Here is a 26,087-nt window from a genome sequence, read left to right as displayed (position 1 = left end):
CAGGATTTTGCAGTTCCCCTCATTAAACCATGTGAGGTTCCTGCCAGACCATTTCTCCAGCCTGACAAGGTCCTTCTGTATGGCAGCACAGCCCCCTGGTGTATCAGCCACTCCCCCAGCTCGGTGTCCTCAGCAAATGTGCTGAGGGTGCCCTCTGCCCCATCATCCAAGTCATTAATGAAGATGTTGAATAGGACTGGACCCAGTATTGACCCCTGAGTACACTGGCCTTTGATTAGAGCCACTGACCACCACCCTCTGGAGAAGCCATTCTGATAGCTTTCAGTCCACCTCCCTGTCTGCACATCCAGCCTGTTCAGCAGCAGCTTCTCTGTGAGATCTTATGGGAGGCTGTGTCAAAGGCCTTACTGAAGTCCAGGTCTTTGATGCTCAATATTTAGGACCTTCTCTAAGGTCCTAAGGAGAATATTATTTCTCTTTTGCTGTGTGTTTTTATCATCTTTGCAAGTCCATGCTTAGCTTGAACTTTGCTGGGCAAGCTGAGATATTTCTTGCATGTGAGACTTGGGATGTTCACACAAAGACAAACTTGTTTATGCACAACTTTGAGCTTGTGCCTATTGAATGGTTTTAGTTTTCTTTTATTTGGCTAGACCATTTCTCCAGGCCAGATTGGATGGCACTCTGAGCAACCTGGTCTAGGGGAAGGTGTCCCTGCCTATGGCAGGGGTTTGGAATCAGATGACCCACAAAGTCCCTTCAAAACCAAGCTATTATATGATTCCGTGTTTTTTCCAGTTTGTCAATAGAATTCTGACTTCTCCTTTGTATGATTCCTGGCCATTGCAGCCTGGCAGCACTTCTGGTCTTAATAAGGGTATTTCTTATTCTAACATCCAAATGGAGTCAGGACAAAGAAAGAATCCAGTACAGAATGTTATCTGTACTTTTTTTCACAGCAAGCTGGTATCTTACTCTAGTTTTCCAGCTGTTATTTATAACCATTTTATAAAAACTTCATGCAGCCCTTATTTTTTGTGGCACATTTCACACTGCTTCCAGTGTTATTCTCAAGCCTTTGCAAAGTCAAGGCATAGGATGTTTACAGATTTCCTTTTATCAGGAAGACTTTTTCTGTCCAAGTCAAAAGTTATACTTAGTTCTATATAAATGACTAAAATATTTGGCAAGCAATTAATCATATTCTTTTTTGTTTTAGAGTGCCACCTAGAAAATAGTTTGTCTAGGTGTTGTGATTTTTTTGTAATTTTGACCAGTCAGCTTAGCTTTGTATCTGTAGTCTGTCCTTTTGTTTTTTTGTTCCTTTTCAAAAGTAGATATGAAGGCATTGTTTTATTTTATTTGAGATTCTGGATTCTCATGTATTTTTCATTATTTCTGAGGTAACAGTTGAGGTTACTCTGGGTTGTATAGAACCTGTTGAGTGACTGTAACCAAGAGTAATTTAAAACAGATCAACTTCTCTATGAATTCTGTCCTGTAGTTGACTATTTTTGCTTTTGTTCTTCCTCCCTTTCTGCTGATGCTGTACTTACCGTCTGATTGCAACTGACTTTTTTGGGAAAAAATGAAGGAAAAAGGCAGAGAACACTTATGTTTTCTTAGCATTGTCCATTTTATTTCTCAATGAATATTGGAATAACTCCTTCCTCACTACTTTTCTTACTAATATATCTGTGGAATTGTGGGGATTTGTTCTTTACGTACATTACTCTTTCTCATTTTGCAATGTGACCTTTCTGTGTTAGATTTTCTGTGTGAATGTGCTGCTTTTACATTTGTCCTTGATGATTTGGCCTAGTTCCCTTTTTACTATTACTCTTATGTTTTGAATCATCAAAGCATTTCTGAATTGCCAGCTGGCCTCTTACTATATATATTTCCTACTATCTTTTGTGTTAAGATAATTTGTGTACTGAATACTGCTTCTCTGAGAAGTACTTAGTTGTCCTGACTCCTTCCCACTAGAATTTGATTCTGAGAAGAAGAAACCTCTGAATGGAAGAAAGTCTACTTCCATAAACACAGTAAATGTGCATTGGCTGTCTTCACTATTTTCCTTTTTAGACTTACTTAGGATGGTTGATGGTCATTTTGTGAGCACAGTCAATTACTTTGTCTTCTATCCTTGCATTCTCTGTGCTAGTTGATTTCTACTTTAAAAAAACCCAAAACAACAACAAAAATGCCAAAACAAACAAACGAACAAAAAAACCCACCAAAAGTGGTTTTCAAGAGCTGGCTGAACAGTCTTGTACTGCGAAGTCTGAAAAGCTCCTTGAAGGGATGTATTTAGACAGAATTCTTTCTGTCTTAGCAGTACTCATAGAAGGAATGTTGAAGCTCTTTCCTCCATGAGTTACAACCCTCAGCTGTTCTTCTGTATAATTGATGTGGGCTGGAGTTTCCCATTGCATTTTAATTTTTCTACTTCCAATGTCTCTTTAGTCGTTGTGTATTTTGTATTGCCTTGGCTCTTTTTTTTGCATTATTCAGATGTGTATGACTTCTTTCCTAAAAGAAGACTTTTTTTATCCTTATAACTTTTGCACCTCTAAGTTAAGTTTTACCTCACCTCTGGAGACATAATTTGGAGTGGAGGGAGAAGGATCAAATTCCCTCTATGTATTGCAACAATGAATCTCAAACATCTTAGTATTCACTCTGTTGAAGCTTTAGAAGTCTTAGGTAAGAAAGGGTTTTTTTAGGTTAGAAGTAACCTCAAAACCTGTTCTTTGACATATTTGTATTAAAAGTTTGGAGCTCTCTATTACAAAGGTAGCCTGGTTCAAAATGAAAGAGGAGGCCAATGTCAGCAGATCCTTTTCACACTTATGCCAATGGTTTGTATCTGACCCCAGCCACATTTGAGGTTGAGGTTTACTGGTTCCCCTGTATCTTCAGTGCAGAGTTACATCTCTGAAGGGGGTTCAGCTGCATTTAATTAGGTAACTTAATCCCTAAAAGTGTCCTCTTCTCATGGACAGTTATAAAGGAAGCCTAGTGTACTAGCTGAGGTGTAAGTTTCTACTTCTGGTGAAATAGCTTAATCTTGCCATTTACCCTTTCCACAGACCATTATTGCTGTTCTCTTTAAGCACTGAGGGTCAAACCTGCATTAGCAGTACAGAAGAACTGCTCTAGAGGTCAAGGAAAGTAAGAAAGGAGTTCAATCAATGAATGCCGAGTTCAGCTTTGTTTTTGCAAATGCCAAGTCAAAGATTGATTCTTGTGATGCCTGTAGAGCCCCTGTTACTTGAATCAAGAAGCTGCCTCTGAATGAGCAGAGCGCCTTCCTCTGCTGCTTGCACCTATGGAGTAGAGGTTGTGACAGATATGTTTTTTATGTGAAGTACCTGTGTATTTTGTGTGTGATAGCAGCTTGGCTGAAGTAGGGTTGATTGTGTTATTCATCTCAGATATGCCTGCTTGTCATACCCAAAATCTGCTACATGGTACAGTCTTTAAAGAGTTTTCCTTTGAGTAGAAGCTGTAGTGGCTCTTGATCTCTTAACCCCAGAGTTCCTCACCCTGCTGTAAAAATGCTTCCTGAGTGCAAGGACTAACTGCTTCTGCTCAGCTGTGACATTTCTGAGCTCCATGGCATTCTATTGCAGTGATAATAGAATGACATGAGGCACTTGCTAAATGCAGCAGGTCTGGAGAAGCAGCTCATTGTGCCTTTGTAGACTAGACTGCAGTTAAAACAGTTTGTGTGTGTGACACTTCATGAGTAACCATTATAAAGAATTTCTTGTTCTTATGGTAGCTTCCTATGGTAGGAAGACAGTGGCCAGTAATGACAGAGCTCTAGCTAAGGATGATAAATATCTCTAAATATTGGGAATTAACCTTTGCAGATGACAAATTGTGGAAATTATGTGAGGCTTCTGCCATTCTGATTAATCTGGCTAAAACATCAAGCAAATAGGAACATTTCTAATGTCTCCAAGAGCAGAAAATGACTGCAATAAAGGGACAAATGCCAGCATATTGCAGGAGATGCCCTATGCTTTTTAAGTCTGCGAGTCCAGATCTTAACTGGTAGAAAAGACTGCAATACTAAATGCTGTTTATTTTTGAAATTTTTATTTTAATTTACCTTTAAATGTATAAAATGCCTAATGCTATGGCATTCTTCATTTTAACAGATAAGGAAGGACATACATTTTCTGTGTTCTGGGTGCTGGTGAGTGTTGTCCTAGGTGCAATAGCCATGCTGTGCAAAGAACAAGGAATTACAATACTGGTAAGAATTCTCTTATTTACTGAATTTTCACCTCAACATCTGTCAGGTATAGTTGCAAAGTCTACAGAAATTAATCTTCTCCACAGCTAATGACATGCACACCTTTATATTCTGTTCAGAAAACTAATTAATGTTGACAAAAAGCAGTATTCTCATAGATCCATCTTAACTGTATCTTTGCCAATTTGTTAGTCTTTCGCTTTAACTTTTGTAAGCAGGTTGCAGATATTTTTGCAAAGCTTAAAGAGTTTACAACATTAGTTTTACTTTTGTTGCCCTTGGTTTTGAATTAAATGCTTGACATAGCAGGGCTACAAACTTCTTGTGAAGAGAAGGCTCATGAACAAAGATATAACCAGAGGAGAGCATTTTTAAAAGCTCCGTTCCCTTGCTTTTGTGAACAGTGTAATTACAATTAGGGCCATTGTTTATGGCCCTAATTATAATTATATTGTGGCCTAATTAGCACTTCTAGTACTGCATTTCTTCCTTTTGTCCCTTATTTAATGATCTGTCTGTGGAAACAGATGTAGTTGTTGTTCATGTTTATTGTGGTCTGGCTTTTTATAACTTCAGTGAAGACAATGCTGGTTTGGGTGACCAAACTGGCCACCTGAAATGCTGTATCTGTGATTTTTACCTTTTATATAGTCGTATGTCTTTATTAATAAATCCAGTTTATAGCTTTAGCTGACATAGATAAGAACGGAGTCAGAAAATTCTTTGAAGCAATGACCCTCTTGTCCTTGCTGGAAGAAAAGGGAAAAGAAATTACAGAAAACTTCTTGATTTGGGACATTTTTTTTGATAGATGTTTTTAGACATTGTGATGTGTTTTTCAAAGGTGTCTGTAAGGAAAGCATAAGGGATTGTCTTAAAATGTGTAATTTATCCTAGCAGTATGAAGTAACTATTTGAGCTATCAGATGCAGAACTGTTATTGGATTTGGGATTTTATTTGTTTGCTGTTGCGCTGCTAGGATGATTATATTTACTGTTGTGCTAAGGGACACAGGTCAGAGGCATAAAGGGCTAAATCACCCATTAAAAAGATTACTTGGAGGCTGAATGTGATTTTCAGTAGAATTCTTGCCTTCCTATTTCCATCTGAGTGAGCCAAAAGCCTTTTAATTGCCAAGTGGCCTTTCTACATGGAACCAAGCCACACTCTAACCTATCTTCTGTCCCTTCCCTCTCACTGTTAGTGAGGGGCTTGTGGCCTCCCTGTGTACCAGCCTCCCTTTGCTTCACCTGGAACTAGTTTTACTGGGTTTTGTTCCATTTAGTCTTTAGAACAGTGAGTTAATTTCTGAAATTATTAGAATATAGGATAAATACTCAAGAATTACCATGGTGATATGCTGAAGTAGAAATGCTAAGATGCTATGGTTTTGCCAGTAACCTCAGTAAAATTACCTCTGGACACATTTATACATTTTGGTTTCCTGCTTGGAGGTAGTTATGTGCAAGTGTAGCCCTGCAAAGCACTGAATATGTTCTAGTTTCATGTGTAGTGGCTGATGTCATATAGAAATTTTTTTCTTTTTTTTTTTTTTGTTCCCAGCAACTTGCACTGTGTTTATTGCTGTAATTGCAAGAAAAGCAAGCCTGATACCTCTGTTAAATCTTTCTCAGCCTTTGCCTGTACCCTTTAAAAACAGTATTTCTGAAACCTGGAAGTCCAAAGATACCATACAACAAAAAATAAGTAGAAGGCTTAAAGAAACTCCACCTTTCTGATAGAAGCTTTACCTTTTGACTGCAGCATTTACACTGCAGAACATTTGGGGAAGAAGATGGAGAGCAGAATTCTGTTGTGACCATGCATATGTTATCTAGCTTGCTGGTGCATAGTATTCCCTGAAGGGTTATTCCATGTAGCGGGAGAATTCTCATTACAGTAAAATGTTATTCTGCTATTCTGAGCTGCATTTACCACTCTGCCATCATTGCTACCAATGTATCTCTAATTTGTTTGGAATCAGAATTAAGATGTACAGTAAGTCAATTCAGGATGTATTTAAAAGAAAATATTTGTGGTTACCTGCTTCATCTTTTGCTGTTATTTTTCTCTTGGCTCCTTAGGGTTTAAATGCAGTGTTTGATGCACTGGTGATTAACAAGATAAATCTTTTGGAGCTCATTCGAAAGTTACTGTATAAGGACAAGTGGTTGGAGGTGAGTCCTTGGGTGTTTTGTTCATTCTCACAGATTTTGTTCATTCTGGCCATTCAGACAGTTATGTCCTAAAAGATAAAGATTCACCTTCTGGCAGTTTTGTCATGGTTGAGAGTTAGGAAAAAACAAACCCAAACCAACCAACCAAACAACCAAAAAAGATCTTGTTAGTCAGCCTAGTAAGGCATCTTTGCAACAGCATGAGTAGTAATGGGGTATTGTTAGAATTGCTCTGAATAGTAAAATCCCTTCCACAATTTTCTCAACAATATGTTAAAACTGTTGTATGGAACAGTTGACTGCTTGATGCAGCATGTTCTCCAGGATCAGTAACTATACACCTGAAATGGTACTCAGAATGGTTTGGTCAGAATAAAGAGAGGGAGAGATTTATTCAGATCCTCAATGACAGAGTTAGACAAGTACATTAAAAACATATTGTGTTAATAGGTCCTAGTAGCTTTGAAGTTTAAAAGAAAAAGTTAGGTAAGCACTGATAGTTGCTAGAGATTGATTTTTCTGACTTTATTGATGTCAATTTATCTGGTATTGTCTCAAGTGGAGCCTGGCACCTAGTATTGGCACTGGCAAGCAAGTAAGAGAAACAGTCAGCCTCAGATCAATGATGGATAACAGCCAAATAGACCTACAGCCTACTACAGCTAAGATTCTCATCCAGCATTCAACAAGGCAAAAGAATATTCCTTGGACTTTGCTTCAGTCAGTGGTTTCACTGCAGAGGAGTCTCACTGATGTTTCTGATTGGCGCGAGTCCTGTGGGGCTTTTAAATTCCTTTGCAAGGAGTGAAATGAGCTGCAGGGGAAATCAGGGGAAGTAGGTTCTCTAGAAATGAAAGAACAGATTTGACCAAGAAGGGCTAAGTGAGAATTACAGGAATGTTTCAGGCAGCAAATAGGAATGCTGAGGAGGTTTGCTGTATAAGGGGACTAATGTCAACTAGAATATGACAGGATATGACATCTAGAGCTGTAGGGATCTACAGCAGAGCTGGTTCAGAATTAAGTGCTGGAAACAAAAGGTAGTAAGTAGAATCTCAGGAATAAGTGGCCAGTCAGCCTCACATCAGTGCCTGGTAAGATCATGGAGCAGATCCTCCTGGAAGTTATGGCAAAACATATGAATGACAGGGAGGTGGCTGGAGACAGCCAGCCCAGCTTCACCACATGCAGATTGTGCCTGACTAGTCTAGTGGCCTTCTGGAATGGAGAAAAGAAGGCTCCAGGAGACCACCTCTCTAGGAAGCCTGTTTCAGTGTTTGACAGTAATAAATTCTTTACAATGAGGGTGGTGAGGCACTGGGACAGGTTATGCAGGCAAGTTGTGGATACCCCATCCCTGGAAGTGTTCTGGGCCAGACTTGGCAAGGCTTTGAGCAAACTGATCTAGCAAAAGATATCCATGGCATCCCTTCCTGCCCAAACCCTTCTATGATTCTAGGAAATGTCAGAGGCAAACCTTTTTGGAGGGTTACTTTTTAAGCATGAAGTGCTCAGAGTGTGGTGCTTCTGTTTAAAAGAACTTTTAAATGGTTCTGTTTCAGTGAAGAAAACATCAGATGTGCCTTTTCCCTCTTATTCTTTTGGCAGAAGTAATTAATTTTAGCTCCTGTTACCTGCAAAAATCTGTTCTGCTCTTTTCAAGGAAGTATATCTAAGATTGTTTTGCTTTGTTGAAAGGCAGATTCTAAAAACTCTTCAAGTAAGAACATTTTTTTTTTCTTCTTGATTGAGACGGGTTTCAGTTTCATGCCAGATTTCAGTTAGTTCTGAATCAGAGAGGATACAATAACACTTCTTCCACTTTCACATTCTGCCTACTGAGAGATTTTGTGGCAATTATGAAATCTGGCCTTTAAGAGACTGCTTGTACTGTTAAATGAAATTAAGCCCTGGGCTAAGAGATTTTGTTGTTAATCTGTCATAAAGCAGTTATAAATAGTCACTATATGTGGGTTCTTTTCATAGTACAATTTTCTCCAAAAGCTATTTTATAGGAAAACTATTCCTAAATCCTCCTTGTAGTAATTTTGGTTACTGAGATGTCCAGGTTGGAAGCAATCATTTGAGCACAAAGGCTTGCTTATGTAAACTCAAAATTACAAGCTGCTTTATCTTTAGATATTCAACTAAATATTTTATCATGACTCCATTGTCAATTACAAATACTAAAAAAGCAATATGAAAATTGTTTTTTAATGTAACTTTTCCATCCTTTTAGAAAATATTTATCTTCAGCCAGTGCACTGATGTATGTCTTTGTTCAGGAAGCCTACCTTTTTTTTTTTTAAACTTCAGACATACCTGATATTGATATCCTAAACAACTATGGTGGTCCTTGCTAATGAGCATATTCCACTCAGAGATATTCATAATTATTGTGCCATCTTAAAGCTTTGACTGGTGTATTGTTATACTTACTGATGATTCTGCTTCTAGTCTCCACTGGAGAAGCTTGAAGAATCTCTACAGTGTACACTGGTTTGTTTTTTGGTTTGGTTGTTTTGTTGTTTTTGTTTTTTTTTTTAATGAAAATGATGTGTGCTTGGAGAAAAGTGTTATATGTTCTGGAGAAAAAGATACAAAAGTCTGTCAGATTTACTGTCTACATCATCGTTTCTTTAGTTTTATGTGACTTGCCTTCTTTACAGCCTGGAGGGTATATTATAAAATGCATGATGTAAACCAACTGAGTTAATATAGATCAAACACAATTTAATACTTTTTCTGATCTTGGGTCATTTGCCCTGAAGTAAGTGATTTGGGTGCCTCTCTGTCATTAGCGTTTTAATCAAGTTTTTGAGTGTGACAATTCTAATTCAGTTTCTAATTCCTCCCAGTTCCTAACTGTGCATTTTTCTTGGTACATACCTGTAATTTTACCTCTAAAGATACCTAAGTGGACACATTTTTTCCATGATGAGCAGACAGCTGAAAATAGCTATTTAAAACAAAGTCCCCAAAGTATACATCCTCCATTTTAGAAAGAAAAGATAAATTAATTTAATATGCTCTATACTAAAGGCTGTATTCTGCTCAAATTCCCTGTGAGAAATTGCCATGTAAAACTATATCAGCTATAGAATTAAGGAGGATTTGTAGAAGAGTCTTCTTGAAGGAGCAAGTTTTGTTTACTGATTGAGAAGGAAATTAAAATATTTGCAAGAAATACTTTTCCATTAAAATGTCAGCTGTAATAGCAAAAACACACAGGAATAGCTTTTTTTCTTTCTGAGATAGAGATGAAAAAGATGTGAATGTGTTGGGTAAGAGAACAAATACTGTTTCTATATGAGGTGTTTTTTTTTTTTCTTTTTTTCTTTCCTGTAGAATGCTGGGCTGTTGAGGAAGGGGCTGCTTTTCAGGATAGCTCTGTTGATGTGTGGAGGGGCTGGAATACTTTATATCCGCTGGAGGATTATGGGCACAGGGCCGCCAGCTTTCACTGAGGTAGACAACCCGGCTTCATTCGCTGACAGTCTGTTTGTAAGAGTAAGTTTCAAAGTTGCTTTTTTCTGGCCAGCTCAGAACCTTTGTCTTTTGTGATAAAATTAAGTTTTCTGTGCTTTTAAGAAACAGTAAAGTGAGCAGTTTTTACATTTCAAGATATGTGTGATAAGTCACTTTTACTTGTGCTGCTGTGGTGATTCTCTGCAATTTTTTTTAATAGTATACTGTGTATATTCTTTGCATTCAATTTAGCATGCACATTGCAATACTTTTCCATTTACTCCATATTTTTCCCCATGCATGAAAGAAAGTAGATTTTGCTGATTTTCATCCCTTTTCCACATACTGTGCTTGACTTTTCATCTTTCACAACTAAAGGAAATAGCACAAAGTTCTGGTCTGGTGTATATGGAGCATGTCTTGCCTACACACCTCTGATGGCATTAAGGATCTTTCTGGAGATGGAGAATCAAAGATTAAGACAGTGGATGATGTCTTTTGATGTTTTCTCCTGTTGTACGAGATTGTTCTTTTTATCTGTGAATATTGGTTGGACAGCACAGAATTGCATTTCCCTGCTCTGAACTAGAGAGCCACCTAGCTATGTTTAAAAGAAAATTAAAAATTAACTTCACAGCTGCAATTGTAATGGATATGTAAATAGTTGTAGTCTAACAGTATTCATGGCCTCTATTGTGTTACAAGGGGAGTGAGGGAAGGGAGATGGACTAAAGTTGCCCCCTTCTTCACCCCCCCCCAAGTTTACTATCAAATAAATGTTTGTTTTCTCTTTGACTGACAGGCTATAAACTATAATTACTACTATTCACTGAATGCATGGTTGCTGTTGTGTCCCTGGTGGCTGTGTTTTGATTGGTCAATGGGCTGCATACCCCTCATTAAATCCGTCAGTGACTGGAGGATAATTGCACTAGCAGCACTTTGGTTCTGCCTAATTGGTCTGATATGCCAAGCTCTGTGCTCAGAAGACAGCCATAAGAGAAGGTAAGAGACAGTGATGAATTTTAAATGCCTGGCCAACTTGAGTACAGTATTATTTTGTTAAATCCACTACTGATAATTTTAACAATTCAGTGGAACTAGTGTCTAGCAAATGCAGTCCAAATAAATATTTATAGCTGTCATTACAGTTTTATCCCAATTTGGGTCCATCACTGTACACCAACTAGTAGGAAACAGAGTTGGAGGAGGAGGCATGGATGGCTGCTTTATTTTTTTCTCCTGAAAGGGTGTCTTGAGATCCTTAACACTATAGGTGGTAAAAAGTAATATGTGCTCAAAATGCAGTAGGAAATTGTTTGTTGTTGCCCGTACTTCCCACAAGTCATCATTTCCTTTAATTTCCTCCTAATAATGGAAGAGAGGAGATGGACTTTGAAAGCAGGTAGAAATACTGGCCATGGTCATACAGTTAAATGTAAAATGCTTGACCCATAGTATGTACTCAGAAAACAACTTGTACCTCACCCAAAGGAATGAAAAAAATTATTGTAAACTGTTCTTTCTCACTAACGCTTCTGCTTATCTTTGCAGGTTCTGTTACAGTTGATTTTATGTAGACCTAATTTCTCAGTTTCTTGAAATTTTTCAACTGCTCAGTCATAGAATGGTTTGAGTTGGAAGAGACCTTAAAGGTCAGGTAGTTCCAGTCCTCCTGCCACAGGCAGGGACACCTTTCATAAGATCAGGTTTCTAAAGCCTTGTTTATCCTGGCCTTGAACACTTCCAGGACTGAGGCACTATCACTACATGTCCTTTTGAAAAGCCCATCTCCAGCTCCCTTGTTGCCCTCTGGAAGGTTGCTAGAAGGTCTCCCTGGAGGCTTCATTCTCCATTATACACAACTCCATCTCTCTCAGCCTGACTTCATAGGAGATGTGCTGGAGCCCTCTTCTCATCTTCATGGCCCACCTCTGGACTCACTCCACTCTTTATCTTGGGGGCCCCAGAGCTGGAGGCAGCACTCCAAGCCGGGATTTCACCAGAGCAGAGTAGGAGGGGCAGGACCATGTCCCTGGCCCTGCTGGCCATGCTCTTTGATGCAAGCCAGGATATGGTTGGCTTTCTGCACTGCAAGTGCACATTGCTGGGTCGTGTTCACCTTCTCATCGCTGAACACCCCAAAGTCCTTCTCAGGGCTGCTCTCATCCCATTTTCTGTCCAGCCCGTCTTTGTTCCTGGGATTGTCCTGACCTTGCACCAGACCTTGCACTTGGGTTTCATGAGGTTTGCATCAGCCCACCTGTCCTATCCAGGTGCCCCTGGATGGCATCCCTTCCCTCCACTGGGTGTTGTGGGCAAACCTGCTGAGGGTGCACTCAGTCCCACCATCCATGTCACCGACAAAGATGTTCAACAGTGCCAGTCCCTGTCGCAGACATCTTTTCATTAAAATCCTTTCATTAGGGTTTTTCCTGCTGAAGCTGAGAAGTTTCAGCAACAAAGTGTAAACAATGATTATCTGCTGCTGTGGAATGCAACAGGTGCATCTGTGATTGGTCTTCTGTGGATGTTTGGATTTACTGACCACTCACAGCAGAGCTGGCTCTCGCTCTCTGCTGAGACACAGATCTTTATTATCATTCTTTTCTATTCTATTCTTGGCTAGCCTTCTGAGAACCTTTTCTTTCTATTCTTTTTAGTATAGTTATAATGTAATATATATATCATAAAATAATAAATCAAGCCTTCTGATCATGGAGTCAACATTCTCATCTCTCTCTCATCCTGAAAACCCCTGTGACCACGGTCACAAGCCCCAGTGCCAGCCCTTGAGGAACACCACTTGTCGCTGGACTCTGGACGCTGAGCCATTGACTGCAGCTCTTTGCATGCAACCATGCAGCCACTTCTTTAGCCACCAAGAGGCCCAGCTGTCAAATCCATGTCTCCAGTTTAGAGATGAGGATGTCATGCTGGACAGTGTCAAATGCTTTGCACAAGTCCAGGTGGATGATATCACTTGCTCTTCCTTTATCCAGCAATGCTGTAACTGCATTGTAGAAGGCTATAAAATTTGTCAGGCACATTTTTCCCTTAGTGAAGCCAGATTGGCTTTCACTAATCATCTCCTTCTTTTCCAGGTGCCTTAGCATATTTTCCAGGAGGATCTGCTCCATGATCTTGCCAGGCACAGAGGTGACCTACTGACCTACTTTCCTGAGTCCGCCTTTTTCCCTGTTTAAAACATGAGGGTTATGTCTCCCCTTTTCTAGTCAGTAGGAACTTCAGCAGACTGTCATGACTTCTCAAGTAGGATGGGTAGGAGCTCAGAAGCTTCATCCATCAGTTCCCTTGGGATCTGCAAGTGCACCTTACCAGATCCCTTGGAGCTGTGCAGCTTAGATGTTCTTGAACCTGACCTTTTCCTACAGCAGGCAGTTTCTTGTTCTCCCAGTCTCTGCCTTTGCCTTATGTGACTTAAGCAGTGGAGTTGGAGCATTTGCTGGTGAAATCTGAGACAAGAAGGTCATGGAATACCTCAGCCTTCTCCATGTACTGGGTAGCCAGGCTTTCCAAATGCTTCCGCATTTTCCACAGTCTTCCTTTTATCACCAACATAGGTAATTCAGAGTTGTGTGTTTGTTCAGAGTGCAAAATCTTGTTCTGTTCTTCCTTCTCATCCCTTCAAATGTTAACAGTGTACCTGCCTGCCTTTTTGCTGTTCCTATACTTATTTGCATAGATAAATCATTTTGGAGAGGGGGTGGAACTCTTGCTGCTAGTGATGTCCTACTTTCTAGTAAAAATGCACTCACTAAGCCTTTATTGCTAAACAGGTTTTTAGTAAAAAGTGAAGATAAAATGTGAAGGCCTAGGACTTGTGGGGATGAGAAAAGGTAGAATGCATCTACCTTACAGTGTAGAGAGTCATTTGTAATAAATTAGAATAGACAATTACCATGCTTGTGGCCTTTGTAAGAAACACCTAACATGGACCTGAGGTTTTTATTTTCTTGTGTCAGCTCTGTAAAAGTGAGGTACCTAGACTCTTTTGTCTGAGCTCTGTATAGTCCATAAAGAGCTACCTGCTGAGGATGCTAACATTGGTGCCAAAAAAAGGAAACAAACTGCTCTCAAAAGCTGTGTGTCTCTTCTGTCTGTAGAAAGAGAGTAGATTACTAACTTTCAAGTGGTTAACCACAATGGATTCTACTATTGATGTGTTTGTTAGAAGAAAAACCACCCTCTCAGCTGAATGTGCACCTAAGTTTCTTCTTTAACAGTGACTTATGTTTTTGCTCCCATTACTGTCTTACTAGGTCCAAAAATAGACAGATAGCTTTTACCATTACTTTTCCTGCCAGTGTATTTTAAATAGGAGTTATATAATTAATATGTAATGGGGCTACTTTCTGGCCTGGAAGCAGAAATGTTGCTTTTCTGGAAATTATAGCAATGATTTTTAAAGTGCCTCTCTGTCCTATATGCACATCCTTCAACAATGTTTAAATAAAGTTTATATGTTAAGTGGAAAAGGTACTTTAGTTAAGATTTGTAGTTAACCTGAGAATGTTTCTTGTTTGCAGAATCCTTACACTGGGACTTGGATTTCTTATTATCCCTTTTCTTCCTGCAAGTAATCTCTTCTTCCGAGTAGGATTTGTTGTTGCAGAGAGAGTCATCTACCTCCCCAGTATTGGATATTGTATTCTCTTTACATATGGATTTAGTCTCTTGAGTAAGCAAGCCAAGAAAAAGGTACCATCAAAATAATCAGTAAAGTTGTTGATGATGAAGCAGTTCAATTGCATGATTTGTTTCTTAACTTGCCTCTCTTTCCTTAAGAAAATTCTTGCTGTGGCAGTACTTGGAATCTTGTTGATCAATGTTATGCGCTGTGCGCTCCGCAGCAGTCAGTGGAGGTCAGAAGAACAGCTTTTTAGGAGTGCATTGTCTGTGTGCCCTCTGAATGCAAAAGTAAGTCACTCACTGACTTCTACACTTTTTTTTTTTATTTTGTTTTCAAATGTGGGGTCAAGGAAGTATTATGCATAGTTAATATATTGTGCTTCAGTGTTATTCACAGTCTTGCTCGGTTCAGGAATGACATTGACTTGTCAGACATCTAAATTACAGTGGCAGCATAGTCAAAATACCAGAAAGTGCAAATTACAATATTGTAATTCAGAACTTGGAGGTGGGAGTGGGGAGGTGAGGGAGAGGGGAGAATGCACTTCAAGAAAGGCATCAAGTCAAATTGGATGTAGTGCTAATAAAATCTATTTAGAAGAATTGTGTGTATAATTGCAAGTTATTGCAACAAAAATATCAAAACATGGTTAGTAAGTTGTAGTAATGCATTCAACTGAAAAATGTCTATGCTGTTTTTAGAATCCTTTCTGTGTACCTTCCAGTGGTATATAAAGCCAGCACAGCTGAGGGACAAAGCAGCATATCATCAATGCAATTGCAGGATGTGGGAGTAAAATCTTGCTCCCACTTCTGCTTTTTTACAGCAGCTGAGCGAGCTAGACTCTTCAGACATGAGGGCACTGAGGAAAGCTGCAATTTTCCCTGCAGGCTTAGTGAGGGAACATGTAAGATGGTGGGGCTGGATAGGATGTTTCACTGAGCTAAGCAGCAGTGTCCAGCATCACGGACTGACTCCAGCCTCCAACAGAGGTGACCTCCACAGCAGTCCTTTGACAACCAAGAGTGTGACCTGTTGGAGCACACCACTGAGCCCTGGTGTTGTCTGAATTTTAGCAAAAAAGAGACTCTTTGAAGAGCCTGGGAGTGGGAATGTGCAGCTTGTCAATAAAAATACATTGATGTTTTAAAAGATTAGATTCCTGTAATCTAGAGTGGTATCTAGAAAATGCCAATCAAGACACAGGGTTTAAAAAGGAACCTGTGAAGGCTCAACTTCACGAAGAGAATGATAAACTTAGCATTATCTGGAATACAAATACGCAACACTGAGCTGTAAAAAACATTTATGGCCTGTATTTGCAACATGGTGGCATCTTTCAATAGTCTGAGATTTTAATACATAGGAAAGAGCTGTTGTATTTTATTGTGTGGCAGTGGTAGGCAACCATCTTCTTTTTAATGATGACCTCAGTATATCATGTCTTCTGGATGACAAGCGCATGCTATAAATGGAGCAAATGCAATCTGTTTTCTTTGTGTGCAGCTCCATCCATCTGCCATGGTGAGAGTGCTTTAGACAGATCCCCAGTCTCTGCCTGTGCTCCAGGCTCCTTGGCCTGCAGCCATGCCTGGCTGGAAGCTGTGCCTGTGCTCCCGCAGCACTGGGCTTGAGCCGATAAGCTGTGCACAAGCTACTGAGCTAATGCAGCTGGTTCAAAGCCAGCGAATGTACAGGCAAAATGAGCTTTGTTTGTCAACACTGGGCACTGCAGACATGCCTGAGCTGTATTTCTCCTGGTGACAGCTTGTGCAAGGGGAAAGCATGGAGATGTGAAGCAGGAAAGGATGGTAGGCTCACATTCCAGTTTTGCTGAAGGATGTAATTTTGAAATCACAATAGTTGGAAACTTTTCTAAGCAGGAACATTAGAGAGTCCATGTATGAGGGCCTATGTCTTGTTTTCTTTATGGACTCAGCTATGGTTATTTAATTTTGATAAAGGTGTAAATGTAAAAATTTGAACCTGGTTTTGTTTTGATCTTCAGTTGTCTTGAAATTGCAGGCTTCCTTTAAAAATGACTCCACAGGACTTTCTTTCAGTGACCCATTTATTTCAGTGGGAGGCTGCTGCAGACCAAAGAATGGCATACAGATAATAGCTTTTTCTTGTTGTTCTTGGAACATATTAAATGTGTGTAATGTGGTCATGCTTTGCTTCCATTATGTATCAGGATCTCAAAATCTCAAATCCTCAGTAGCAGAAAAAGCTGTTCATGTTTTGTTGTACAGCTCTTTTCAATTACAAATTGTCTGTGTGGGAAGTAGAGTAAACTTACCCTAATTCTAAATAACAAGTTGTAACAGCACTGCCTTGTCTAATTTCAAGACTCATTTCTTTAAACATATCCTTTAGATAAAAACGTGGAAACTGCATTAAATGAGATTGTGTGGCACAGTAGTGAATCTGGTGCCTTGACACATCTGGCTCAAGAAGATGACACTTAAGATCAACTTTAATAAACATTGCCCAGTGACTTTAAAATATATTGGAAATAATCAGGTACCATAATGAAGCTACAAAATATTTTAACCTCTAAAAATGTTCCCAATACAGATTTTTAAATGTTCTAAATATTGTTAAATTTATTCAAATGTTATTTATTTCCAATATTTTAAAATATATATGTTATATGTATGTGTGTGTGTGTTTTATGTGTGATTATATATATATATATATATATATATATATATATAAAATATGTGGTGGGTGGGTAGGTAGGGCTTTTTAAGAGAGAGAAACAAGTATGTTACAGATCTTGGTTAAACATGTCCAGGAGCATGTCACATGTTTGAACTTGTGTGGCCCTGCACTCAGGTTGTTTCAAAGGTCATTGGACTGACACAATACACATTTTTAATACATTTGGCAGTATTTTCCTTAGCTGAACAGGAGGTGCCTCTGCATTGATTCTGTTTTCCCTACCACCTTTTTTCACGCTATATGGATTGGATTCTTCTCTGAGGGAGAAGAAGCTGTTTCTTTTAGCATTTAGCTCCTCTCCTAGGACTAAATGAGGGACCTAAGTCAGAAGGACTGCATCCTAGATTTGTCTTTCTCTCCACTGATGATAAAAGAAGTCCTGACAACTGGAGCAGATGTGGATATGTAAGATTATGTGAGATTTTGACCCTCTCCTACTGCTGATCACTATTTATAGACATTGCTGATTGCTCCTCACCTTCTGAAGTCATTAAACATTGTTTCTTTCAAGTTTAAAGATTATTCCCAAAAATGCTCATCTTGCTGCCTTTTTTTTTTTTTTCTGTTGGAAATGTTTGCATTGTTGGAAGAACTGAGTTATTTTTTGTCAGCTTTTAGAAAAGCCATAGCAGTTAAGAATCCAGAGATGGTCTTTATTCCTGGATGACTTCCTCTCATTGATTCTCTAAATAAATAATTGCTGTTACATACATGGGAACTAGCCAGCATTTTTCTTTTCCTGGATTTGAAATAACTGAATTTAAATGACTGTAAATTATTGTGATTTTGTACATAATCTCTACATTCTCCTTGCTATTGGCTTTTCTTTAAAGGATAGAAATTAATAAACATAATTTTTGAAAAGCTGTAGCGATTTCAGTATCAATTTTTATGCAATAATAAGCAAGGAAGTTAAAATACTCCCAACACAACTGTCTATCTGCCTTGACATACTGAGTAAGTAGCTTTGACATTTATGCTTTATGCAAACTGCAGTCATTATAGATAAAAGTTTGTCAGAGATTAACTATGCTAATACTGAAAAGGTACAATAAATTTGTGAGATTGGTTTCTATACTTTGTTAAAAGATCCTGTAAAACCTCTTTGTTACAGAACAAGATTTAATGCTGCCTGAGGATCTGATCTTTGATCCTTAAGGAAGCTGATTTGGGGGGCTTTCCTTTAGATATTGAGATTTTTTTTCTTTATGATCTATGCTCTATATTAAAAAGGGATTATCATCTGAGGAATTTACCTTAAGTGCTGTGGGCTGTGTTTATATGGGCTATTTGCAGTGGTTTGCCACCATTTTAGATGTCAGTTTTTATGTATACATGCACAGTCATGCAGAAGAATCTTTAGACAACATTAGATACACAAACAAGATGTGAATATCAAAAAAGCTTTGTTTTATTATTATTTATAAAACAGAGGTTTAGTAGTAGAAGAAAGAGAAGATTGATGACACAAGCTGGCATTGAACAGAGGCATCTGCATGTTCCTGGAGAAATTTTGACATCTGTGCTTTGCTTTCATCCTTTTCAGTAAATGTTCATATTTGCTGAAAAAGAGATTAAGCAGCTAAGAAGAGAGAGTAAAACTGGTGATAATAGTAAGGCTCCAACTGCTAGGGAGTGTACCTCCTTGAAGATGATGTTACATTTCAATTTCTTCCTGTTCTGCTTTGAGGGAAAACAAAAGCAAAAAATCAGTCTGGCAACAATTTCATTTTTGTACAGGAAAATATTTTTTTCCTCTCCTTGTTTAAATTTAACATTTAAATAAGAGTTCAAGTACGATGGATGTCTGGCACTGAATAATATGCAGTGCTTTTTCTTTTTTATACTGGCTTCTTAGGTTGACTGAGGTATTGGACAGACAAATACACAGAGCTTATCCCTTGGCTAGGCTATGTTAACTTAAACAACACATGCCTGTTGAAAGTAGGTTCTACCCTAGGGTATTTTTACCTGATCCCTTAGATTTCTGAGAATACTCTGTTGTTATGCATCCCTGAGAAATGCTCCTTTTAGAGCTATTACTGTAAAGTAATTGCCTGTTTAAGATTGATAAAGGATCATCTGAGTATAATGTAATACGTCATTTCCAGTTAATATTTAATCATTTAATAACGAAGGGCTCTTAAATGTTTAACCAGGAAAGGAAAATCTTCCCTCCCAGGCTGGCATGCACAAAATCTGTCAAAAACAGAAGAACCACACCTCTAGAGATGAAATTTTAAACAACTCACCAGCCCTTCATTAATAAAACCAGATTCTTCCCACCCACTGGTCCGTAGAAAGCGCCTGTGTTGTGCAGGAGAGGCACAGCCCTGTGCTCAGCAGACAGCAGTGCTTACTGCAGGCCTGCCTTCAGTGAGCTAAAGGCTGACCTTGGCTTCTCTCTGCCGTGGCCACGGAAGTGAGAGACACAGCTGGATGGCACAAGTACCTCTCAGATGTCTGGATGTGCCTGGAAACCCTCTGCTGCTTCTGCTCTTAAGAGCAGGATGTCACTGCATCCTATAACCAACCCATTGCAGAGCTGGTTTTGTCGTTGGATGTCTCTGGTGGGCTGGGCACTTCTTTTGATCTGTTTGGTTTTGGGCTTCTTTCCTCTTCCTTTCTTTGTCACCACCATATTAAGAGGAACTAAAGCTACAATTTCACTTGAAGGGAAATTAGAAAACTTACATACAGCAAGGAGCCCTTCATTTTTGGGAGTATTGTATAGAAACATCATTTCCTTTCACACAGGAGCTATAGCTGAGGGCAAAAGAAATACACCATTGAAAATGTTAATAGTTTATTTAAATAGTTGTGCAGTCAGTTTTAATAGACTATAATACATCTTTTTAGTTCAGCTCACAAAATGTACCTGTGCACTTAATACTTCATTTGATGTTTTGACTTGAGAGAATTGATATCTCTCAGTTTTCTTCAGACTGCACAGTTCTGTTTACATGAGAAAAATATTCTTGCTGCTGGTACTTTTGGGAAAAAAATGGATGTGAAGATACTACATGTTTTTAAAAAAAAACTGTGAAAAATAGAAAGTGAAGTGCTGTTTCATAACACAAGACAGCTGACATGTGAAAGACTGAGTGGTTGGTGTACACCAAGATTTTTCTCATCTGCTCTGTCCCGGTCTTTAGTAAAATTTCATTTTGTAAAGCTTCTTAAAGAATGAAATGCAGTCAAGTTAAATATAATTTTGTTTGCTGATACTGAAGTGTAAAGTTATCTACTTCAAGGGCTAACATCCAGTATTCAATGAAATCTTTAAGTATTTCTTTTGTGTTGCCACAATTTATCTTTTATCTGGGTAAAATTTTAATATGTGAACTTCAATACATAATTAGAGCAGTCCAATTTGTTAAGAATCCTAGTGTTCTGAATAATTTCTGGAAGAGATATATAAATAGAATTCAGTCCTGAGAAACATCTTTCAGGGTATTTCATTTTACTTAAATGACTCCTGGGAAAATGTTGCTCTAGCTTCTTGTATTTTTTGACACTGTCAATGGATCTTTGTTTGGTTTTTTTCTTGATGTAAATGTACCATTCTTTTGCTTCTTTGCCATGGACCTTGTCATATTTTTACAAATGTACAGTACAGTGCCAGGATTTTTTTCTTCGTGGAAGCTGTGCTAGAACTGCTTTTATGGGGTACTGAATTTGTGTGCTATTTTATATCTTACAATGTGAGGAGCTGCCTCTGTGTGTGCTTAGTAAGCTTTAGAGCATCTCTGCTCTCTGTAAAACCAGTGAAAATACTTTTCCTCCCATTTGAGACAGCATGGGAAATGTCCTTAACTCTATTTGTTGGTGGTATGCTACTGCATATTACAATAGTTATATAGAGATGAAATTCAACAATTAAATGCCATAACAGCTAGGCTCCAACACTCATGTGTGCTGGATCAATAGGTCCCAGATACTATGTCAACTGCAATTAGGGGTTTTCAGTTAATGGACATGTCAGATAAAATCCTTTTTTGAATGTAGAAGGTGAATTAGACTTATGTAAGTGCATTATGAACCTATCATTTTGGAATTCAATCTGAAGTTGTTCCTGTATACTGTTTTGAAATTTGATTTTCAGAGTCTGAAAAAAATTTGCATATGTGTTTGTTTTAGATGAAATATATAAATTCAATTTCAAATAGTAAAGTAATCTAAATAATAAGTCCTGGTCTGGGTGCTGAGAAATCTCTTTTCAAGAGTCAGCACTCACAGTACTTTTCAACCAGGTAACATAATCTTCTGAGATTTCTCTTAAAGTGGGATTTGAGATGTCTTCTAACTCAGATTTGTTCTGAAATATATTTATTCCTATTTACTCTTGCCATAAATTAGGATGATGCATCTTCTCCCTGTTGTCTGAAAGCTCTAGATCCTTCTTTCATAGTTCAGTTTTTAATAGGCAAAGTCTTCAACGTGTTGCTATATGCATTATTTCAGAAATGCTCTTTGATACATTTTTATCTTTAGACAATAATTTTGCCTGTCTGTTACCTTTTGTTTGGGTTTTCTGTGAATGTTGAGTTTCTTCTAGTTTATGCTATAATGAACATAAAGTTTGACACATTGTTTCTGCTATGATAGATTTGATTTGAGTCAAACTTTCTCTTACCTGGCAGACAAATTAAATTAGGAGCAGGAGGTCTCCATACAAAGTGCCTTGTGAAAGGTGTGGTGACCTCACTTATAAAACTAGGAAATTAATAATTTTTCTTAAATAGCTGGAATAGGTAAGCTGATCTGTACCTCAGATTTTGTCTTACTGTCTTCATTGTATGACTTATTCAATCCTAAGAATCAACCTACATTAAAAGCCAGCAGTGAATGACACAACTGCTGACTGTTTCTTTTTAGAGAAAGAATTTTTAGCTACTTGATTCCACAAAATATCTGACTGTGTGGCATCTGGTGGAATGTCCACCTGTGTTTTCAGGTGCACTACAATGTTGGCAAAAACCTGGCTGACAAAGGAAATCAAAGTGCTGCAATCAAATACTACAGAGAAGCTGTAAGGTATTAAAAATTTACTGCTTTAATGATATTTCCTAAAATTGCTTTCATGTTTAACATGAAGAAAATGCTTAGGTATTCATTTTCATGTTCTGCAGCGTTGCAGAGCTAGCAATTTGCATATATTAATACATGGCCATACATAATAATAATCTCTTAAATTTTACATTTTAGGTTGAATCCAAAATATGTGCATGCCATGAACAACCTTGGAAATATTCTGAAAGAAAGAAATGAGCTCCATGAAGCAGAGGAGTTGCTGTCCTTAGCTGTACAAATACAGTATGTTTAGACCAATGCTAAGCAGTGTTTTGCACCAACTGAGCCAGAATGATACAATAGGATCTTGTGTTTCAAATGCTTAATTGTCCTCTCTCTCGGTGGTTTTTTTCCCAATTTGCCCAGACCTGATTTTGCTGCTGCATGGATGAATCTAGGAATAGTGCAGAACAGTTTAAGGAGGTTTGAAGAGGCAGAGCAAAGCTACTGGACAGCAATTAAACACAGAAAAAAATATCCAGATTGTTACTACAATCTAGGGCGGTTGGTAAGTGCTTTTGAATAAATGATAGCTATGACTGGAATCTGTGTGTCTTTCTGTGTGTGTATATATAGAAAGATTTATATAATTCTGCTGTACTGTTAAAAGCTGATAGTTATCCCAGTTTGCTTATGTTGCATTTTAGGGTGATTTCATACTTTTGGTAGCTTTTCCTATTGCTTTCCCGGTATACTTCCTTCCATACAACCTTTGGTAATCCTACTCTATCATACAAAGAACTATCAACAAAAATACAGATTTTTTTTTTTTCCAAAAGGTATTACTAATAATTTCCCAATGTTTTGCATTCCTTAGTATATTGTTAGCTAGTAGAACTGTGCTGAAAAATTCAGATTAGATTTTTGAAAATATGTACATGAAATATTTACTAAATCTCTTGTGTAGATTTCTAAATTGTATGCTGTTTCTTCTCCTTATTCTGTTGGTACATGCATATTTGAAGACAAGCCTCACTTGCAGAGGAAAGAAAAGCAAAATTAGGATATAGCATTCTTATCTTCCATACTACAAGATTATTCCTTTTATGTTTATTTTTGTCTATAAAAAGAAATCCTACTAGAAAGGACAAGACATTAACAACTTTTTAGTGTCTTTAGTGAATGATAGGAAAGGTAGAGCAAGTAGTAGCAAAATTACTGGATTTTTCTTTTGTTTTAGTATGCAGATTTGAATCGCCACATAGATGCATTGAATGCATGGAGGAATGCTACAGTCCTGAAACCAGAGCACAGTTTGGCCTGGAACAATATGATAATATTGCTTGATAACACAGGTAAAGGTCTTTTTGAATGTTTTAATGAACAATTCAGTGTCTAGAAAAACTGAAACCTTTATCTGTTTTTATCTAGAAGGATCTCTACCTCTTCTTTGGCTACCCAGACCCCTTCTAATAATATAAGAATGCCTTCTGACTCAGTGATTTTAAAGCATCACTTGAAATCCAGCCCATAAATTGAATTTCTGATACTTACTTAAAATGCCATCGTTGTGCAAGCATGTTTGTATTGTAGATTAAATTCCAGAACTTTTTAATCTCTGCTTTCTTGTTCTTCTGAAGGTGTTATCTATTGAAAACAAAATGAAGATATTCTTTTGCCTTAGTCTACAGGATTTTACATTTGTGTGTGTGTGTGTGATACCTGGTTTTCTCTAAAAAATTATGCAGTCAGCTATTTGTAAAAGATGTGTGCTTGCAGCATGAACTAATAAGGCTGTGTTAAAAACATGCTTTCTCTTTTTCTGCTACCTGGGCTCCCAGGCAATCTAGCTCAAGCAGAAGCAGTTGGAAGAGAAGCCCTAGAATTAATACCTAATGATCATTCCCTTATGTTTTCCTTGGCCAATGTACTGGGGAAATCACAAAAATATAAGGTAGGTAACTAGAGCTTTTTGACTCTAGGGCTTTGGGTTGGATTCATTGGGATTTTTCCTTAATTAAACTCCACCTACATTTTTTGTAAAAATCGTTTGAGGAGATAATTGTGGACCATGACTTAGAGAATCTCTTTGAAACGTTTCAGTGCCCTTTTCTGCCACAGTATTGGTGTGTGATTCTGTCTTGAGCTTATCCCTCCTTATTTTAGATGTTGCTGCCCTACACTATGTCAGTGGTCAGTGGAGAGAAATAGGCTCTTCAGCACACTAGAGGGCAGTTAGGGTCTTGTGTTGCTTCACTGCAGAGGGAGAGAGCCTGCATTGAATTAGAGACCTCATTTTAGGAACTCAGATGGAACAGGCTAGTCCTTCTGCTTTTACTATGTATTCTGTGAATACATGTATCTATAGATAAGAATTCTAGCCTTTTTGCCTCAGACACGATCTAAAATATAGCAATATGAGTTTGTTAATCCCAGACTGAGGATGGGATACCTGGGTGATCTCAGAATGCTATGAGAAAAAGTACATGCATTGCTCAATGTATTGAACTTTCTCTTGGATGCACTGGACCAGCCTGGGAGTGGTACCTCAGCATTAGCTACCTTTATTTGCAAGTAGTAAATGTAATGAAACTGATGAGGATGACTTGTTTCCCAAAGGGAATTTTATCAGATTATAAACTCATATGACAGAGAATAAATCACACACATTTAATATAGTTAGTTGTTTAAACTGACTCTATAATCAGTGATTTATGTATGTGATAGGGAAAAATTAATAATCAAGTCCTTGCTGTACCTTTGAAAAACATCATTTACTGAACCTTTTTAAGGTTTTTTAGGCTTTTAAGGGATTTGATGTCTTTTTGATAGTGATAATGTTAACAGCACTGCAGGAACACCCTCACGTATATACAAAGTAAGAAGATTCTATTATATGAAACTTATCAGGAGGAAATGGCCTGAGTTGCACCAGGAAAGGTTTAGATTAGATATTAGGAAATTTTTTTCACAAAAGGGATTATAAAACATTGGGCCAGGTTGCCCAGGGAAGTGGTGGAGTCACCATCCCTGGAAGTGTTCAAAAAATGTGTGGATATGGCATTGAGGACATGGTTTAATGGTGAACATGCTGGTGCTGCGGGGTTTACAGTTAGACCTCATGATCTTAAAGGTCTTTTCCAACTTTAATAAGTCCATGATTCTCAAAATAGATATATCTGTCCAGAAATATAAGTGTGACAACTTATATTTCTACAGTATTGATCAGCTGTGGAGTCCTGACCTGTTCACATGTGAGGCCAGGGCCTGTAACAACCAGCACTGGCTTTTGTTTGTGTTAGTGATGCTTTCAGACACCCAGTTACTGTTCTTCTAGACTGGCTAGGTTATTTTCCTGGACACTCTAAATCTTTTCTCTCTCCACCTGAGACTGTTATAAAATACATATTTTAGGTTGGTTTAACAGAGTTCCAGAAGGATACAAATTAACATCCAGAACACATAAGGTATGAGATTATGGAGGAGGTAATTGCTAGAATTATTTTGGTGAGTCAGGCCTGTGGAAGAAGAGAGGATTTTATAGTCATTCATCAGGGAGAATATGTAACATGGAATACAGAGCATTTATAATGAAATAAAGTTGAAAAAATAAGTTGAAAACAAGCTAGAAATTTTTTACAGGTGTAGGAGAGACAAGACTGTCTTAGTGGATTTAAAAAATAAAAAAGAAGATACTGGTTTTGATTGCCAGCCTTGAAATGTTGTTATGCTGCAGGAGAACTTGTTGAAGACAATGTAGAAGTAAGAGTAGGGGAAAGTGCAGCTTTTAAGTCCACATTCTGAAAAAAGCAAAAGGGA

The 26,087-nt window shown here is 38.0% G+C and overlaps 1 protein-coding gene across 1 annotated transcript in view; it reads left to right on the top strand.

The window, feature by feature from the left end:
- TMTC4 (transmembrane O-mannosyltransferase targeting cadherins 4) overlaps window positions 1–26,087 on the top strand; it is a 56,332-nt gene that overhangs the window by 20,120 nt on the left and 10,125 nt on the right. Inside the window, exons 6-16 of the mRNA XM_074535666.1 lie at window positions 4,134–4,231; window positions 6,317–6,409; window positions 9,758–9,919; window positions 10,680–10,882; window positions 14,428–14,599; window positions 14,687–14,818; window positions 22,213–22,292; window positions 22,464–22,571; window positions 22,695–22,836; window positions 23,509–23,623; window positions 24,110–24,222. Coding sequence (XP_074391767.1) covers window positions 4,134–4,231; window positions 6,317–6,409; window positions 9,758–9,919; window positions 10,680–10,882; window positions 14,428–14,599; window positions 14,687–14,818; window positions 22,213–22,292; window positions 22,464–22,571; window positions 22,695–22,836; window positions 23,509–23,623; window positions 24,110–24,222 — 1,418 coding nt within the window. The remainder of the gene's footprint in view (window positions 1–4,133; window positions 4,232–6,316; window positions 6,410–9,757; window positions 9,920–10,679; window positions 10,883–14,427; window positions 14,600–14,686; window positions 14,819–22,212; window positions 22,293–22,463; window positions 22,572–22,694; window positions 22,837–23,508; window positions 23,624–24,109; window positions 24,223–26,087) is intronic.

The sequence above is a fragment of the Zonotrichia albicollis genome, chromosome 2 (assembly GCF_047830755.1).
Source record: "Zonotrichia albicollis isolate bZonAlb1 chromosome 2, bZonAlb1.hap1, whole genome shotgun sequence".
NCBI lineage: Eukaryota > Metazoa > Chordata > Aves > Passeriformes > Passerellidae > Zonotrichia > Zonotrichia albicollis.
This window is presented reverse-complemented; position numbering and strand designations above follow the sequence as displayed.